Below are 19,496 nucleotides of genomic sequence, written 5' to 3'. Positions count from 1 at the left end.
TGAGCTCGAGCTTCAACATAGTGAAAACTTAACCAGCCAAGCATGAGCTAAGCCAATCGAAGCTTGACTCGAGCTTGAGCTTGTTCACAAACATATATTTCTACTTGCATGGTAGAGGAAATTTTGATTGTGCATGTGTCTTATATCAATATACGCTGCAAGAAAAAAGCCTATGTTTCCAAAATAGTGTTATAAGTCCTTCTATAATCAACCCATTGGGTTGACATTAATACCTATTATTTTATAATATAAATCCACATGTCACGAAAAAAAGAAAGTTGGACAACAACCAAAAACCCATTTTGTTCCCTGAGTGTCAGATCTACTTTTTATTTTACCTAAATGCCAACTTTGCCCTTATTTGTTCACCTTTACTTTTTGTTGTTGCAAGTCCACGGCAACCTTTCTTTTTTTTTTTTAAATATTCACGGCTACTTTTTGCTTTTTTTTTTTTTTAACACTCAAGTGTCCATATTATCTTATGCGTACTTCAACTAATCATGGAGGCCTAATTCCACCGCCCTGTATGAACTAACCACAAAAAAAATTAATAGCGCTTGTGAGGTTTCAAACTTGATACATTTGGAAGAAGCAAATCCTAAGTCTCAGACTCTACCTACTAAACCAACCCCTTGAGGTTTACTTTTATTCTTTCTTTTTCTTTGTATTTATTGACTTCTTTTTGCCCTGAAAAGTGATTTTTTCAAAATTAATCACAGAATGCATAAAATTCACCAAATCTTATACTAAACTATTCAAGGCTTTAAATCCATACAAAAATCGCACATTTCCAACATCAATAGCAAGGCACATACAAATATAAAATGTAAATTATAATCAAATTCAACTTACAGTTAGTTGGGTATCCAAAATAACCATCAATCTGCATAAACAGTTTACCTTTCTTTACAAAATTACTTCCCAACTACCCATATTACTACTATTTGTGCAAAAATCTACAACTTAAGTTGGGATCTATGGAAACAAAATAAAGTTAATCCCCAAATAGCCATGTTCCTGCCATCATTTTGTGCAAAAGTCTTTCAAATTGAACTGAGATCTTCAAAAACAAAATAAATGTAGATCCCAACAACTTCCATATGTACCACCCTGCATGAAAAAATAAAAACATGATGCACAATTTTACCTTAATCAAATATGCATTTTTATCTTATCAAATCTGCATAACTAATCAAGACAATTAAGCTCAAGCCAAAGCCAAAGGGTTATGGACATTACCTAATATTTCAGAGAAAAGATTGGATTCAAGCCAATGTCGCTACTTGAAGTTTTCTTTTTCTTTTTCTGTGAACCGTTGACAAAACCAATATTTTCCTTCTCCGGACATGTCGTAATATTATGGCCAACTTTCTTGCAAAATCCACAAGACTTGGTTACCTTTCGTGCTTCTTTTCCACCTTTCAATCGTTTTGTCTTGGGACGCCCTTTGGTTTTTGAAATCGGAGGACAATGAATATCATCAATTGGTGTATCCGATAAAGTTTCCTCCTCTAGCACTCGCGGTGCTTCCTCACTTTGTGGCACTTCACGACTCCAACGTACTGGTAAATATGTGAACGGTATTGCATAGCAATCCTTATGAAGAAACACACTCAAAATGTGACGACAAAGTATTCCCCAAAATTCGAAGTGCTTGCAACTACATGTTGCCATCTCACCATCCCAAAACACGATACGCTTTTTCGTAGTTGTTTCCTCGTGATACTTTACTATAAACTCATTACCATTTTCGCCAAGCAATGAATATAAAGTTGCTCTTCCGAACTCTTCTTGAAACTTTTTAAAACAAAATGGTGTGAGAACACCACGAGCTTGCTCTTCCAATGGAGACATTGTTCTCAAAGTAAAGATAAAAAATGCTAAATCCTATTTGGCTTCAAATTTCTTAACAGAATGTTATGGAGACAAAAACATATAAAATTGGTTTACCCATCGATCCATCAAAAAGTTTCCTTTAACATTCAATAAACCCCACAAGCCAAATACAGGAACACCAATAGATATCCACAACTACTTGTCATAAGGAACAAACAAACTAGGTTAAAATCTGTGAATGATTCAAAGTGAAGATTAAGACCCCCCTGGTTGAAACCATAACTTCAGAGTGAAACGTACCTTATTTTTTTAGGGCTTCTAGAATGGAGCTTACATGTCACCAGCAGGTGTGATTCCAACAGAGATTCCGGCAGAGATATATAGGAGTAGATTCTTCAAACGGAATCAATCAATCAAAAACGGAAAAGCCGTGAGAATTCTACCAAGCAACCGTTGTCTTCTACAAGCCGAAATCGAAACAAAAGTAGGAAAACAAAAATCAACGAATGTTGCGTTCCGTTTGGTTGCAGGAAAACGAAGGAAATAATCAGGACGGAAATAGTACTACTAAACACAAAGGAAATCTAAGCAGAAGAAGATTTGTACTAACAGTGGAGCAATAAATGACCTAAAACACGAGAGAATCGTACAGAACAGGGTTAAGTAAAGTTTATATGTGAAGCAGAAGCTTTCGATTTAAATAGAGAGGGAGGGAAGGAATGGAAAACGGGAACAATGGGTGTTACCTCTGTAATTCTTTCCTCCAATGGTGTAGTTGAGATTTCTGAGTTCAGAGTTGAAGAGAGAGAAAAAAAAATTGCAGTCTTAAAATGGAAAGAAAAGAGTAAAGTAAAAGAAAGAGGATGGAAAGAAAAGTTATTTTTGGGGGAAAAGGAAGGAAGGAAAACGAGGGAGGTTAGTTTTGTCATTTGAAAAGAATAGCCTTCCACCTGCCAAAACCTTGTCACAAAACGTCTTCCACCTGCCAAAACCCTGTCACAAATCGTACAAAAGTAAAAAGTAATAGTCAGCCCAAAGGGCTGACGGTAGAATTAGCCATTTACTATAGCTTTTGAGTACTGCACAGCAACATATTACTTTTGAATTATTACTTATGAAGTAATGCGATCTCCTTCTGTTAAAGAAAGCGAGCCTCATGGAGCCGAGCATGTCCTTGTTCGTTTTGGTTTTTGAATTCTGTTTCAGCGCGCGGTCTTCAATAAATTTTCTCTTTTTTTCTCCACTCAAAATCCAAAATCTAAAAACCAAAACGAACAAAGTCATGTTCAGACTTACTGAGTATAATGTTTTTTGCAAGCTCGAGCTGAGCCAAGCATGCTAATGTTTAGTCTCCTTTATTATTAATTTTTTCACGAGCTCGAGCTTGAGCTCAATAAAAACTCAATGAATTGAGCTTGACCGAGCCCAAAACGAGCCGTTAACTTACAGCCCTAGGCCGGGCCGAGTTTTTGCCAATATAGTAGAAAAGAAGTGCTGAGATTTGGGCCTGGTGCCCGGATCATCCGACCTTGCCCGAAACCACAGTGGGGAAATCAATTTCGAAATGACAACAAAAGGCATTTCCCGCCCTTCTGGCTCTCCAACCAATCCGTTTCTCTCTCTAAAACTTGAAAAACACATCAAACTCTTCTCTCTCCAAATATTGTCTGCAGTTCACACCTTCTTTACACTAGGGTTTCGATCTCCGGCGCCCGTTCGCCTTCTCAAATCCGCATTCATCTTTCAATTTTCTAGGGTTTCGATCTCCGAAACCCTCACACCACGTTCTTCAGACTCATCCCCACTCTCGAGTCTCTCTCCAATTCAACGCCAGCGCCACAATCTTCACTCATTTTCCGACATCACGTCAACATTCACTACTCTACCTCCGTCGGTGCTCTTAAAGTTCTCCGTCTATCACTTCGAGTCGTGAATCGAACTTAAACATGTACATCAAAGAGATAACCTTGGAAGGGTTCAAGTCGTACGCGACAAGGACCGTGGTCCCCGGTTTCGACCCTTTCTTCAACGCGATCACGGGGCTGAACGGGTCGGGAAAGTCAAACATTCTCGACTCCATATGCTTCGTCTTGGGCATCACGAACTTGCAGCAGGTTCGGGCCTCGAACCTTCAGGAGCTCGTGTACAAGCAAGGCCAGGCTGGGATTACAAAGGCCACGGTGTCAGTTGTGTTTGATAATTCAGACAGGAGTCGAAGCCCTCTCGGGTACGAGGATTCTCCGGAGATCACAGTGACCCGTCAGGTATATGTAACAGAATATGTGTGTCAGTGTGTGCGCACACACATATTGATGGTGTATGTTTATGATGTCTTTTATTTTGTTAAGTTCATTATATAGCGGTAGGAGAAATGGTTTTGCACTGCACTATTCGATAATCACACTCCAAAATTAGTGTTTAGTGCGTTTAAATTTTTCTGCCATATGTATTTTGAACAGTAAAAGAGAAATTTGGGGTGTGGATATCAAAATGTGGGGTGCCAAAATCAAATTCTGGATGGTTCTTGAGAAAATCTAGAAATGAAATGACATTCATTTTTCGGGGTAATTTGAATGTGCTACAGAAGGCTATATTCAGTTGATTCTGTACATCTGATGTTTTAGGAAAGTAAAGTAACTAATTAGTCTGTCTATTTTTTATTAAGTGAAGTATTCAGATATCATTGGGCTTACTACATGGTGAGATGAGATTCTTGTTGCTAGGATATATGAAGGCCATTTCCCTTTCTACACAGGATTTATTCGAGACTAATTGGTTCTCCGTGTATTTATATCCTTGATTTTTGGTAGGACCATTCAAAGAAATGATTACTTGGTGATTTTCTATTGAAAATAACGTCATGTCTGTTTAGATTTAAGTAGAAGTATTATCTATGCAGACTAGTTTGACATTCTGTTGGTAATAAATATTGCACCATTCAACCATTCATTGAATTTACTCTTCTACCATGCAATTGGCATTTGAAGTTATGATTTTGCTTGATAACCTTTTTCTTCATGCTGATTTGCAGATCGTGGTCGGTGGAAGGAACAAATACTTAGTAAATGGCCACCTTGCACAGCCTAGTCGAGTGCAGAATCTCTTTCATTCTGTGCAGCTTAATGTCAATAATCCACACTTTCTCATTATGCAAGGGCGCATTACTAAGGTCCTAAACATGAAACCACCTGAAATCTTATCCATGCTTGAAGAAGCTGCTGGAACTAGAATGTATGAAACAAAGAAAGAGGCTGCTTTGAAAACACTTGAGAAAAAACAGAGTAAGGTAGATGAGATTGATAAACTTCTTGATCAGGAAATACTTCCTGCTTTGGAGAAATTGAGGAAGGAGAGGATGCAATACATGCAATGGTCTAATGGAAATGCGGAATTGGATCGGCTTAAAAGATTTTGCATTGCTTATGAATATGTTGAAGAAGAGAGGATTAGAGATACTGCTCTTACTGAAGTAGAGAACATAAAGGCTAAGATTTCTGAGAGTGATGATAAGGCAAAAAAGATGCAGATGGAAATACAGGAGATGGAAACGAAAGTATCTCAATTGACTTCTGAAAGAGAAGCAAGTATGGGTGAGGAGGTTAAAATTTTGTCAAAGAAAGTAGATGATCTTTCTTGCAATCTTGTGAGGGAAGAGTCTATACTGAAAAACCAAAAGGAAACGCTCAACACGGAGAAAGAGAATGCTGAAAAGGTGCCGGTTCTCTATAAGTTCTTTTTCTTCTAAAAGTAGCCATGCAGAATTCCTCTACTATTCTCTTCCAAAGTTTCTTCTTTCTGCTTCGATGATACAAAGATTTGAAGTCTTAATTTTGCCAGATTACGAGAAGTATTGCAGAGTTAAAGAAGTCTATAGAAGAGAAGGCATCTGCTGTAAAAAGTGCTGATGATGGAGCAGCTGATCTGAAAAAGAGAGTTGAAGAACTTTCCAAGAGTTTGGAAGAGTCCGAAAAGGATTACCAGGTAAACAGTCCCTTGGGTGTTGGGTTGAACTCCATTGACATTGTTGTTGTTTGCATTCATACCCTTAGAGAATCTCATCCTTCAACTTTTGTGGAAAGGGTGTGGTTGCTGGTAAGAGCAGCGGAAATGAGGACAAATGTCTTGAAGATCAACTAGGTGATGCCAAAGTAGCCGTTGGAAATGCAGAAACAGAACTAAAGCAATTGAAAACAAAAATTAACCATTCTGAGAAGGAGCTGAAAGAGAAATCACAACAGTTGTTATCGAAGCGTGAAGAAGCTGTTGCCGCAGAAAATGAGCTTCATACTAGAAGTAAAGATGTGGAAAGTGTTCAAAAGGCTTTGGAATCTCTTCCATATGAAGATGGAAAGATGGAGGCTTTACAGAAGGTATGCTTTTCCAATGCTGGTTATGCAACCTATTCTACCTTGAAGTCTGGTCAAAGTTCCACTGTATGTTGTAAATTGTGATAATTTGTTAAGTTTTCTTCAGGATCGTGCATCTGAGTTAGAGGTAGTGCAGAAGTTGAAAGACGAAATTCGGATTCTGTCAGCGCAGTTGGCTAATGTGGATTTCACTTATCGTGACCCTGTGAAGAATTTTGATAAGTCAAAAGTGAAAGGTGTGGTAGCTAAACTCATTAAAGTGAAGGATAGCTCCACATTGACTGCCTTAGAGGTTGGCCATGCATGATATCACATACTTGGTTTATTTCGGATGTATATTTTGTTGCTGCCCTAATTTGTTATAAGCATAATCACCTCCTACTCTTTTACTGAGCTTGTTGTGTTCAGGTTGCTGCAGGAGGAAAGATGTTTAATGTTGTAGTGGACACGGAAAATACTGGAAAGCAACTTCTTCAAAATGGCGAACTTCGAAGAAGAGTTACAATTATCCCTCTGAACAAAATTCAATCCCATCCTGTCCCTCTCAGAGTGCAAAATACTGCTGTTAGATTGGTTCGTCTCTGTTTTTGTTTGCATACTTCTATCTCTTTTTAGTTATTATTGCTTGTATTTATCAGAAGCTCAGTGCTCTACATTTTCAGGTTGGCAAAGGGAATGCAGAAGTGGCTCTGTCTCTTGTAGGATATGCTGAGGAACTGAAGGTATGATTTACACGTGTCATGTATGTTGTTCCTACCTGGTAGGGTTTAGGATCTGTTTTTTTCCTGTTGTTTTTGTAATCCAGTCCTTGTGTTGTTGATTGCCTTGTTTTATGTATTTGGTGATGTTCGTGACCAGTGAATGTTTGAGAACATGCAGTTGTGTGTTGGAATTTTTTTCTGGCACCTGCCTTTCCTAATGATATGTCATCATGAACCCTGTCTATCCGCCCAATAATGAGCTGAAGTTCACTTAAAATTTGAGTGTCATATGATAACATTGTGTTGCGTTGGTTGCACTTAGATTATTGCTTACTGAAAGACAGTTGATCTGTGTTGCAGAGTGCCATGGAATATGTATTTGGTTCAACATTTGTTTGCAAAACAACTGATGCGGCAAGGGAAGTAAGTCTTTTTTGTTTGTCTAGTCAAGTTGTTGTCGGATGTAATTGTTGGCAATCTTGCTTTAAGTTTTGATTCTCATTTATTATTGTCCATGAAACAATACCACAAAATGAGGAAAGAGAGTGGGGTACTAGATTTAATTGTCAAGAATAGGAAGCAATGAATGAAACATTCTGCAAGAACAGCTCTGAAACAAAGTAATTGGCTTGTAGGGAAATTGAAACTTGGTGACCTCTTCCATTTACTTCTAGTCATCTATTGCGTCTAGTCTAGGTCTTGGTGGAGTCAACTCTTGAAGAATTTCAACATCATATACTACCCCATCTCGAAATATGTTTCAAAGTTTAAACTGGTATGTTATGTTGTCTCTGTGTTACATGGAGCAGAGGCACTAAATGCCATCAAAGGGGAGAAAAAAAAGAGGGAACGTAATATATCTGCTGTGTTTCACTGAAAAATATGCAGTGTTGGTCATGTTTTGGGTCTCTGGACCTCATTAGACATAGATTGTGAGGGTATCCATGTAATAATTCTGTTCAGAAAGTAGTGTGGTCACAGACTCGCTACTCCAATGACCTACAAAGTCTGCTTACTCACTGAGCATTACGTAGTTAATATTACCTCATTGAGCTAACCCTTTTTGGTAAATATTTTCAGATTGTGGATGTCCATATGGTTCACTTTTGGCCTTTAACCTTGATTTTCTAGCTTTTCATACCTTGAATATTTTGGTGTCTTCTTGGTTGAGCTTGATTTGATTTTGGGCTTCAATGGATATTGCATAGGTTGCTTTTAATAAGGAAATTGGCACCCCAAGTGTCACTCTTGAGGGGGACATATTTCAGCCAAGTGGACTTCTGACTGGTGGAAGTCGCAAGTAAGCAACGGCATTATAGTTCATCATTTGTCTCCACAACAATTCTTTTGCCTTTACCCAACATTGCTATTCCTATAGTGCCACCCAGTTCTTACTTTACTGTTCTGTGTTAAAACCTTATCCACGTGCACTTATACATGTACTAATAGAATAATGGAAGTTTTATTATTTGTGGCGCACACATGTTGATATTTAGAGTTCAAAATCTAAGTCCATGGACCATGGTTATCGCTTTTGTTGCATAACAATATGCTGTAATGGTTTTCACCCTCTTCTGTTAATCTGACCTCCTAACTTAACAACCATTTTTTGCAGGGGTGGTGGTGATCTTCTAAGGCAACTTCATGCTTTGGCAGAGGCTGAATCAGAACTTTCTGTTCATCAGAAGACCTTATCTAAAATTGAAGCCAAGGTAAACCTTGAACATTAACCTTTTTTGAACAAAAGTAAGAATGGTGAACTAGAAAGAAGAGAGTAAGAAAGAGAGTGCTTCTTGAGCTTCTAACTTAAAAGGAATTTTGTAATGCATCTGCATATTTTTATTTGGTAGTGGAAGAGCATCAGTGTATTCTAAATTCCTAACTAGGGAGTGGGAAAAGGGATGAAGCTTGAACCAGGTCCTAAGATGGGGAACGGCTTGTACTTCGACAAGTTTGTTTTATTTGTGTTTTCTGATTGACTAAGCTATTATTGTTACCACCTTGTCTTTTTTGATTTTCCATTGTTGGATTTTTGTTGATCGTCTCTACCTGGTCCCATGGCTATTTGAAAAGCCACATAACGTATATGTGTTTTAGCTAGGTTAAATAGCTATGTGGTGGTCACTTGACTACTAATTTGCAATTGAAAACGGCTGGCAGCACCGTCAATTATACTATATCACTTGTAAATTGGAATACCGATTGGGCGTATTGTAGACTATGTTGACTTCTATGTCATCAACTTTTGTGGCAAGCAGCCAGCCATCTTGTTTGGATACTAATTTCCTTTGTTTTCTTTTTTTTGCCTTGACATTTAGATCTCGGAGCTCCTTCCTCTTGAGAAAAAGTTTAAGGACCTCAAGGCACAGTTGGAACTTAAGTCGTATGATCTTTCATTATTCCAGAGTAGGGCTGAGCAGAATGAACATCATAAGGTGTTGTGGTTTAGCCTTCAGAAAGACATCTTGAAGTGGAATTTTTTTTACTGCTTTTACCTTAATCTATACATTCAATCCAGTAATGTTTAGTGTACCATTGTTTTTAATTACTTGCTGGGTTTATTGTAGCTTGGTGAGCATGTAAAGAGAATCGAGCAGGAGCTTTCAGAAGCAAAATCTGCTGCTAGTGAGAAGCAACTTTTTTATGAAAACTGTGTAGCCACAGTATTGATGCTTGAAAAATCAATACATGAACACACTAACAATCGCGATGGTAGACTGAAAGATTTAGAGAAAAAGATCAAGGCTTATAAAGCTCAGGTGCAATCAGCATCTAAGGACCTCAAGGTAGGTGTTGAAAAATCTGTCAATCTATCAACATTCCCCTCAAACCTTATGCAAACTATTGATGTGCAACTCAACCGACTAATTGCTACAGGTGATTTCCGGTTCTCCTTGATTTCAGATGACAATGGTAACAATAAGTTTTGTGCTCACAAACTCAAATTACACTTCACTTCCCGCACAATTAGAAAATCTTCTTCCTAAAAGATAGTTGCCTCTTGATGCCACTTCTTATCTGTCTTACATGGATTTGGATAGGTTGTAAGGATTCTGGTGGAGAAGGTTTAAATTTGGGATTGATTACAATGGGCAAAACATGTACATCTTGAAATACCAAAGGGGTCTCTGTTTTAAAGTAGTGTGCTGGTAAAATTACCAAGCAAATTTGTCTTTCTATGAGATTCCTCTGAGTGCCTATTTGCAATGTATGAATTGAGAGTTAAGTTGGAAGATAAGGCTTTCGACTTTCATTCTAATGGAAGCATAACTGTGCATGGGTTTATTCCATTTTCACAATATTTTTTTCCGAAGTTGAGATCTGCTTTATTTGGTACACAAGTTAATGCTTTCCATTACCAGTGTAACTGTAATATACCCACTCAGTGTCACGCATTGTGCTGCAACTGTGATTTCAATTTTTCCATTACTAGTGCAATTGCAATATACCCACTCAGTGTCGCGCATTGTGCTGCAACTGTGATTTCAATTTTATACAAACTTCTTCATCACCATGTGAATGAAAATCTCTGTAGCTTCTCCCTGTTGATTTTGTTGTGCATGCTTGTAGGGGCACGAAAATGAAAAGGAGAGGCTTATGATGGAAATGGAAGCAGTCAAACAAGAGTGTGCATCCTGGGAGAGTCAATTAGATTCTCTGAAGCAGCAGATTGACAGTCTTACTTTAGAAGTAGGTAACCATGAAATCAACGTAAGTAACCAAATCTCTTTGTAATTATTGTTTTGGCATCAATTCCTTCCCTAGCAGAAAAAATGACTCTTTTAACTTCTCTTGCAGTATGTAGAAAAAAAAAATGCTCATGATCATGCAAAATCTGAGCTCGATAATTTCCGCTCAAAGATGAAGGAGTGCGATACACAGATTAGTTCCATTCTCAAGGAGCAGCAGGAACTTCAACGCAAAATTAGTGAGACAAATCTTGAAAGAAAGAGGATGGAAAATGAGGTAAGTATGTATCTTGTGTGTTCTCTGCTTATTCTGGCGGCAATAGTGACACCCTTTTTTCCTTCTTTTTTCCCCCGAGGCAGGTTAGACGAATGGAGACGGACCAGAAGGATTGCTCCTTGAAGGTCCAAAAACTGATTGAGAAGCATGCTTGGATAACATCTGAGAAGCAGCTCTTTGGAAGAAGTGGGACCGATTATGATTTTGCATCCCGTGATCCTCGTAAAGCAAAGGAAGACTTTGAAAAGCTACAAGCTGATCAATCGGGGTATGACCACATCGTGAGTTTGGGCATGTTCATATGTATACTGTAGACCTTCATAATGTGTTTTTCCTCTTTTGTGTTTGTTAGCCTTGAAAAAAGAGTTAACAAGAAGGTTATCGCAATGTTTGAGAAAGCAGAAGATGAGTACAATGATTTGATTTCGAAGAAGAACATTATTGAGGTTTGTAACTATTGATTCTGACTTCGTTGTACCAGAATCTCATTACTTATTCCGAGCTCATCTTGCACAGAATGACAAGTCAAAAATCAAGATGGTGATTGAAGAGCTTGATGAAAAGAAGAAAGAAACACTAAAAGTCACTTGGGTTAAGGTTAACAAGTAAGTTCTTATCTCATTTCTTTCTCATGATACAACTAGTTTATGGAGCTACAAAAGCCGTGCACTTACTATTCCAAACTTATGTTCTGTAGTGACTTTGGGTCAATATTTTCTACCCTCTTACCTGGCACAATGGCAAAGCTAGAACCTCCTGAGGGTGGTAGCTTCTTAGATGGTCTTGAGGTTCGTGTTGCATTTGGAAGTGTGTGGAAACAGTCCTTGTCAGAACTTAGCGGTGGACAAAGATCTTTACTTGCACTCTCTCTAATTCTAGCACTATTGTTGTTCAAACCTGCTCCACTTTATATACTGGATGAGGTACGCCACTTCTCTGAGTCCTCCAAGCGTAGTTGGTATCCTTAATCTCTAAGTTGTGCCTTACATAATAGAAATGTTATTTGCATTTTATCAAAAAAAAAAAAAAAAACACGAACATGATAGTTTGCCAATTAGATGAGTTTGATTTGCTCAAAACAACATGATGTTTCCATTTTACCTTTTTCCTTCGTTGTTTTTAGTGCTTTTTTTTTTTGGGAGAGCGGGGAGTTACATAATTTTTTAAAGATACTTAAAAACAAGTATATAACATGACATCACAACGTGGATCTAGGGTATCTTGACTTTAGTGTAGGTTTAATTAGATTGAGGTATATATACATAACTAATTGGGGATGGGCATATTGAGAATTTAAATCTCTAGTTTCTAATACTTAGGGAATCAAGCCTTCAGTTCAAACGGGTGTAAGAACTTGAAAATTCACTCTACCTGGTGCATTTGAGTAACTTGGAAACATGAATTTGTGACTGAACAATTTAGGCTTGCTTATGCTCTCCCTTGGGAGAAATTAATTCGCTTGAAATTGTTTAAGCTTGCATATATTTTCTATTCTTAGTATACTTTGATTTGACTTTTGTCTATTTTGATTTCGTTCTTGTCCATGAAATTCCTCTTGATATTCCACTTTTGTGAATGATGTTCAACTTTGCTGTTTGTGCTGTTTTTCACTAGGTTGATGCAGCTCTTGATTTAAGCCACACTCAGAATATTGGAAGGATGATCAAAGCTCATTTTCCACATTCCCAGGTTTGATTTCTTTCTTGTACCGGGGGCAGTCTGTTTGATATGTTTTCGTATTGCTTTGTAGAGCCAATTTGCATCTCTACTTGCACCATTACCAGTATATAACTCATGATTTTTTCACTGCTCAAGCTTTAATTGAAGTAAGCAAGAGGGATATTTCCTGGAAAATGTCATTTCTCTTGATAAATTATTTCATTTGCTCGAATTAGGTCTTATGGGTTGTCGCATCTATGAATCAAATGTGCCCCAGGATCCCAGCATTAAGCGTCAATTTTATGAAGTGCGAATGTAAATTAGAAATCCATAAGGCATCAAATCTCTCCCTAGTTACTGCAGCTATTATCAATTCTTCTACCAGAATCAAACTCGTGTACGAGGGGGAACACAGGACGTAAGCACGAGGGCTGCCTTATTGGCCCAACAAGTCAAATGCCCACCTAGCCCAAAGCTTAGTCCAACGGTTTGGAGACTTTCCTCCGCCTCCTTTGTTGCCGATTTGCTTGACAACCCAGTTCGGTCAGATTAGTTCCATAATCTAGCTTGCCCGGACCGGGCTTTCCGTGCTTGGTCAGGCTAGCCTAATAAATGATCATTGATCAGGAACAAAAGAAGAAGACTAAAGGGTTTGCAATAGACGGCAGATTGACGATTGTTGGAAAAATGGAATTTTAACCAAAGAGAATTTGGTGGGACTCATACCGCGCGAGGTGAGCCTAAATTCCATTGAGAGATGAATGAGAAATTGTCTCTCAAAGTGGGTTTCGGACCGACAACAGTGCACGGTTGAATGGTCAAAACTGGGTTGATTACCCATAGTTATTACCCATGATTGTGTATTTAATTTCGGGAATAATAACTGTATCAGTTTTATTTCAGAATTGAATTGCGGAATCAATTCCCCTATTGATTATTGGCTCCTCCATGAATATTCGTATTCATTGTCGTATTGATGGTAGAGGCTCCTCCTTCAGCTATATAAGGAGACCTCTACCTTTTGGTTTCAACACACCGAAAACAATCCAAAGCATTCTTCTGTAATACAATAATTCTTTTCGAGAGAGAGAGTACAGACACAAGTTAGTTCGACGGGCAGTCTACGGCGGTGCTCCGACGGCTGAGTGGTAACCGAGTCAACCCTGGGAGACGAACACCGACACAACCTCCAGCACCGGTGAGGCGGCGAATTTGTCTTAAGATTGTAGGAAAATAGTGCGGAAAAACAATAAACGATTTTTCTAATTTCTGATGATTTTGTCAGCTGAATTTCCCACATTTAATCTGCTATCCTTTTGTTTTGTGGACCTGTGGTGACCATTTTCTTGCTGTTTGCAGTTCATTGTTGTTTCTCTGAAGGAAGGTATGTTCAACAATGCCAACGTACTTTTCCGGACGAAGTTTGTGGATGGTGTTTCTACTGTGCAAAGAACAGTGGCGTCTAAGACCAACAAGTGATTTGTCATTTTTCCTGTATTATTTGTAAAGCATGCAAGGGATGTATGATGGAAATTTAGATTGTGCCAAATAGTACATTTTAACTATGGCCGTCTTTGATCCTCTAATTATGGCTCTCTGGTTGTGTATAAATTTCTCACTTTCGTGAATTTGCATTTTAAGGGAAAATTACAATGTCCCCCTACAGTATTAGGATTTTCCTTTTGGGCCATTGGAAGTTAAATTTTTTCCAATTTGGTTTACGAACAATTTGGCTTTTCCCAATTTGATCCAGGTGGAAAAGGACATCCCGTTCCCCGAGGTAAAAGGCATTCATGGCAGAGTTTCTATGTGCAAATGATGCTCTATGCCACACCCCTCTGTTGACCTCCTTGCACTCAATTGCTTTAGCATATGGGCCGGGGTTATAATGGGTCCTGGGGCATTCCGAGTTCTTAGAGAAACCATGCGGAATTTTTGCAAGATTTTTGAAACTTTATTGAAATATTATAGGTATGTTTAGTTCAATGGAATGGAATTGAGGTTAGAATGCAATCAGATGAAATGAGATTGGAATATTCATTCTCATTCCCAAGTTTGGTTATGCTTTGAAATAGTCATTTTCATTCGCAATGCAATGAAATGGTTTGGTAATAATAATTTTTTAAGCGGCAATAGCAATTTTTAGAGTGACACTAGTAATTTTAGTTTGGCAAAGAAATAGAATGTTAATTCCTTTATTAAGAGGAATGGTTAATCCATTTGGAATAATCATTCCATTATTTAATGATGAATTAAACATGGAAATAAGTATATTATTGAAATGGCCATTCTATTCAAACTTTGATTTCATGGAACCAAACATACCCTAAGTTTAAAGCTGAGAAAACTCTTGTGAAATTCCCACCGCAACACCTCAAGAAAGTTCACTTATTAGAAATTTTTACAACACAAACTTTCTTATTTGAACCCCAAACTCCCACTTATACATTGATGTTTGACCCTAGGTTTAGAACATCTTAACCATTTGCCACCGCTACGTATGAGTAGTAAGATTGATAAATGAGTTGAGCAATTAATTGTATAAGTTTAGTTTGAAAACTTAACAAATTCTCAAAATATGTTATAGTATAGTTTGTTTATGAGATGAATCAATTTTAAATGAGATTTAATCGAGTAGTTTGAATTATTCAATCATAAGTAGGACGAGCTGATTAATGGCTCGTTTGATCTTGGTTTGAAAAAAAAAAAAAGATCTTGGTTTGAAAGTTTAACGAGCCTAAAAAATGTTTAAATTTTGTTTGTTTATGCAATAAATTGATACGTATCGCATTTAAACACGAGATCAAACTCGGACCTGCCTGATTTATTTATTAGTCCATTATTGGTTCTAATGGGGATCTCGTACCTTATGGCATAATGTAATTTGGGTTTTATGAAGAGTGATTTTTTTTAAAAAAAATTTACTAACAAAGTGAGTGATCTCCTTTTCTTTTTTAGATATATGTTATGCATATCTAAAGTAATGGAGGATATTGTTTTAACCAATCAGATATAATGTTTCATTGGACTTGTGTTCCATCCAACCTATTTGGTTCCTTCAAAGTTACAGAAATTGTTGCATGCCATTTAATTTTTATAATCCATTTGAATCAACCTTAATCATATGATCGTGATTAAGTTCATATTTTAGATAGGAATATATAGAGTTACGTATATATAATACTAAAAAAGATCTCTATTTGGTGTGAACTCTATTCGGATTTAAAACCAAGTCATATCTATTTTTTTTTTAAATGCCCACAAATACGAATTATCCATAGCACACAAATTTACAGCATTAACCCCGCAAGGGTTGCAATTTCCCAATGTCCAGCAGTTCTTCTCCCAGGCACTCTATCTATTTTCATCTTGTGCTTCATCTTCATCTACACAAGTCTCTTTTATGGTGATACTTAAAAAGGAATATATGTATTACATGTGGACGTGTTAAATGCATTTATGTAATTTTTTTTTGTGCGGAACTAGAAATGAATCTAATGTTTGATATTCGGCAATTTATACATCGTGTGCCAGCCTTTTTCTTGTACACAGAGAATATGACAAAGGGCGCTACTATTCGCAGCCCTCTATTTTCTCCCATAGCCCGTTAAAAATTTCTAATTATACTCGACAGTTAGGTACCGAAATTGAGATATATTTTCAGCATCCAATTACCGAAATATAATACAGTATTTTTTTCAACAGCTATTTACCGAAAATATATGTTCGGCAGTTGTTTACCGAAAGTTGAACATATTTTCGACATGTAGTTACCGAAATATAATCTTGTTTTCAACAGCAATTTATCGAAATGTTATTTATGATTTTCAACAACCATTTACTGAAATGTAATGGGCTATGAGAGAAAATAAAAGGCTGCGAATAGCAGCGCCCTATGACAAATCATAATAGGCGTCGTAAGTGTTGAAATAACATGATAATTTAAGAGATTTGAAAAATAGAAGGGTAATTTACACTAATCTCCCCTAAGTTTTTTGACAAATACATTTCACCACCAACCTTTCAACTTTTTACATCGGCCTTCCTTGTAAGGGAAAAACTTTACTTGATTAGTTTGACCCATTCCGCTAAGGAAAATAAGTATTTATTTTTTGAATTAAAGGTGACATATTGTAAGAGAATGACCTGTTTTGTATAGCGGGTAATAAATAGTACTTAAAAATAAGAATTTTAGGAGAACGGTGCCTGACTCCGTTGTTTTTCATTAGTTTGTGGTTTCTAAGTTACTAGTCTTGAAAAAAAACCTTTGTGTAACACCCATTTTGGCGATAAGTTTCTTTTAGAGAATCTATACCAAGGAATTAAATAAGACTTTTCGATACTAAATGCGATGGAAAAGTAAACCGTAACTAGAAACTTGGAATCCATAACTCTTCAAAAGAATAGCAAAGTGGATCTTATTGAGCTAAGTTATTCCCTTTAATGGAGATTAGTGTAATTAACTGAAAGGTTCAGTCCTTAGTGTATTTATCATAAACCTCAGGGGAAGTTTTCGTAACTTACCCTAAAAAGAAGAATGAGGTGTTCCACCTTCTAAAAAAAGTATTTTTTGAAAAAAGAAGGTAATTTCAAACTAAAAAAATTATGTGTTTACGTAAAAAAAATTTCTATCAATATGAATCTTGTTTGATAAATTTCATTAAAATCTTTTAAACGGTGCAAAAAAAATTAAAAAATATTTCTCATTTTCATTATATTTAAATTTGAAATTATCTTCATTTTGAAAAGAAAAATTTAGAAAGAAACCGGAATGGGATCTAAGCAATATTCTTCAAAACGGTGGGACCAAATCTTAGAAAGTTCTCTTAAAATCCGACTTGGCAAGAGGCACCAGCGGACACGGGTCTTGAAATAGCTGTAACCCAAACCTACAAATTCCCAACTCTCTCTCCCTCTCTCAACAACGGTCTCTCTCTCTCTCTCTCTCTCTCTCTCTCTCTCTCTCTCTCTCTACAACTCGCACAAGTTCCACTATCACAACGGTCTCTCTCTCTCTCTCGTCTTCACAACTTCGAACAAACCCTAAACCTTCTCCATCGATCGAACACTCCACGGAATAATATCCACCAATCTTGATCGCTCGATCAATATTCAACTTCCTTCGCGTCACTAGCAATGGTACTTTTCTCCACACTCATCGCCGCTCATATTCGGTTCTTGCTCCAGAGCCTCGACGAGTCCAATTCCGACTCCGTCTTCCGCGAGCTCTGTCAGGTCTTTCTGACGCACTCCCTTCCTCGCTCTCATTCTCTTTTCGTTCGTGCATAAATATGATATGATATGGGCACACATGCAAGCTTATACGTGCATATTATACGAGTAGTTGCTTTGGTTGTTCATGATCGGATTGTATTTGGTTTAAGTCGAGTTTTGATCAGAACTGATTATTACTCCGTTTAATTGAACAAATTGAATATCTCGTTTTAAGGATCTTGATAACTTTCTTTTACTTTATTCTTTACGTACTTTATTGGTTTTCCAATGGTTTAAATAGACTTGTGCCCTAAGTCACATAATTCGTGTTCGCGAGCGGGTGGGGGTGCGGGAGCGCGAGAGCCTTGATCTTTAGAAGAACTGTAAGGCAGAGCGTCTCAGTGCATTTTCTTTATTTACTTACATTTTTATGTGTCATGCATGGTATTTTGAATAATCACTTAGTACGTAGTAAAATTTCATGCCCTAGAAAAGAAAGATATTCATAATTTAAAAGTACACATTCATGAAGAAATATGGTCATCTAGTCAATCAAACACATCGAAACTTAAAATTTACAACATGTAGAGATAATAAAGAATATAGTTTCTGTTTATACAAGATATAATTTATTTCGATTTAGATATTATTTCTTTTTGGGGATAAAGTACTTGTTCTAGTTGTGTATATGCAAAATCCTCCTCTTTTGGTACAATAGCACGACATATAGAGTTTTGAAACAACATGACAAGGTCTGTTGTCTAATTCATTGCTGCTGCAATGATATAGTGCCAGCCAACTTGTCCATGCGTGCAAGGGATTGCAGATGTCGTTTGAACTCAACACATGGTGGCCTACCATTGGCTTAAACAAGGATCCAGCCAACAGATCGCGAACTTAGGTCCCTATTTACCAAACTGCGTCTAGATTTCTAGCTGGTTTGTGATTCCTGAGCTAATGCGCAGTTCGGGGGGGGGGGTGGGCTGTGGTTATCCAACGAATAATGTGACTAAGGTTGTGCATTTCTTTGAGAAAATTGGGGTGGCAAACTCCATAACTCGAGTCAATGTGCAAAGAATTCTATTTGAAGCTTCCCCAGTTCATGTCGATCTCCCGAGATTTAGTAGATTGGTTTTTAAGTGTACTCGTGAGCTTATTGAGCCAAGCTAAACAAAATAATGAGCTTCAATCTGTTTGGAACCTAGAGAAAAGAAAAGGAAAGAAAGGAAAGGAAAGGAAAGGAAAGTTGGGAGGAAGATTCTTCCTTGTTTTGTTATTCCTCTCAAACCAAACAAGGGAAAATTATTTTCCCTTCTTTTCCTTTCTTTTCCAGAGGTTCCAAACAAAGCCTAAAGTTTGGTCTGTTTATAAAAGGAGTAGATATTGAAGGAAATCTTACCAAGCCAAGCATGAGTTAAATTTGACTAACTTAGTTCATATGACTTCTTTTGGTAATATCTAAATTGGTCTAAGGTGCTTTGGTTGCAGTGTTTTCCTGGCACAAAAAACAGCCTAATCAAACCAAGGTAATTCTCTGACATATATTTCAGGGGCTTGATGGTTGAGATTGAAACATACTTTCTCAGACTACCCTATAGACTACACCACAGGGAGTTGGACATGAACAATTAGATTATTTTATCGAAACCACGGAAGGAGTGTTGATCAGCATTGCGTAACTTAATAATTACTAATAACTGGAAATTTATGGAACAATTTAGAAAATTTCAAAATAATTTGTTTCAAAATAATA

At 37.2% G+C, this 19,496-nt stretch overlaps 3 protein-coding genes across 5 annotated transcripts in view; 2 read left to right on the top strand and 1 right to left on the bottom strand.

The window, feature by feature from the left end:
• Window positions 1-865: 865 nt before the first annotated feature.
• On the bottom strand, window positions 866-1,859 carry LOC131319312 (putative protein FAR1-RELATED SEQUENCE 10). Its single transcript, XM_058349514.1, has 2 exons — window positions 1,240-1,859; window positions 866-1,110 (listed from the first exon to the last, which is right to left on the bottom strand). The coding sequence occupies exon 1, from the start codon at window positions 1,852-1,854 to the stop codon at window positions 1,240-1,242; it is 615 nt and encodes a 204-aa protein (XP_058205497.1). The 5' UTR covers window positions 1,855-1,859; the 3' UTR covers window positions 866-1,110.
• Window positions 1,860-3,325: 1,466 nt separating this feature from the next.
• LOC131319479 (structural maintenance of chromosomes protein 2-1-like) lies at window positions 3,326-14,223 on the top strand. Its single transcript, XM_058349730.1, has 20 exons — window positions 3,326-4,100; window positions 4,868-5,548; window positions 5,674-5,817; window positions 5,916-6,206; window positions 6,310-6,495; window positions 6,612-6,776; window positions 6,866-6,925; window positions 7,265-7,327; window positions 8,113-8,204; window positions 8,520-8,616; window positions 9,223-9,339; window positions 9,472-9,690; window positions 10,475-10,615; window positions 10,703-10,870; window positions 10,954-11,138; window positions 11,223-11,316; window positions 11,387-11,475; window positions 11,568-11,793; window positions 12,485-12,559; window positions 13,889-14,223. Exons 1-20 carry the CDS (start codon window positions 3,783-3,785, stop codon window positions 14,006-14,008), a joined length of 3,531 nt encoding a protein of 1,176 aa, XP_058205713.1. The 5' UTR covers window positions 3,326-3,782; the 3' UTR covers window positions 14,009-14,223.
• A 3,254-nt stretch (window positions 14,224-17,477) lies between these two features.
• LOC131319013 (uncharacterized) overlaps window positions 17,478-19,496 on the top strand; it is a 32,104-nt gene continuing 30,085 nt past the window's right edge. For all 3 annotated transcript variants that reach the window (XM_058349110.1, XM_058349109.1, XM_058349108.1), the window contains exon 1: window positions 17,478-17,764. In XM_058349110.1, the coding sequence (XP_058205093.1) occupies window positions 17,666-17,764 (99 nt within the window). In that variant the 5' untranslated portion in view covers window positions 17,478-17,665. The remainder of the gene's footprint in view (window positions 17,765-19,496) is intronic.

This window comes from Rhododendron vialii, chromosome 3a, assembly GCF_030253575.1.
Source record: "Rhododendron vialii isolate Sample 1 chromosome 3a, ASM3025357v1".
Lineage (NCBI taxonomy): Eukaryota > Viridiplantae > Streptophyta > Magnoliopsida > Ericales > Ericaceae > Rhododendron > Rhododendron vialii.
Note: the sequence above shows the minus strand (reverse complement) of the source record. Positions and strands in the feature narration are given on the sequence as shown.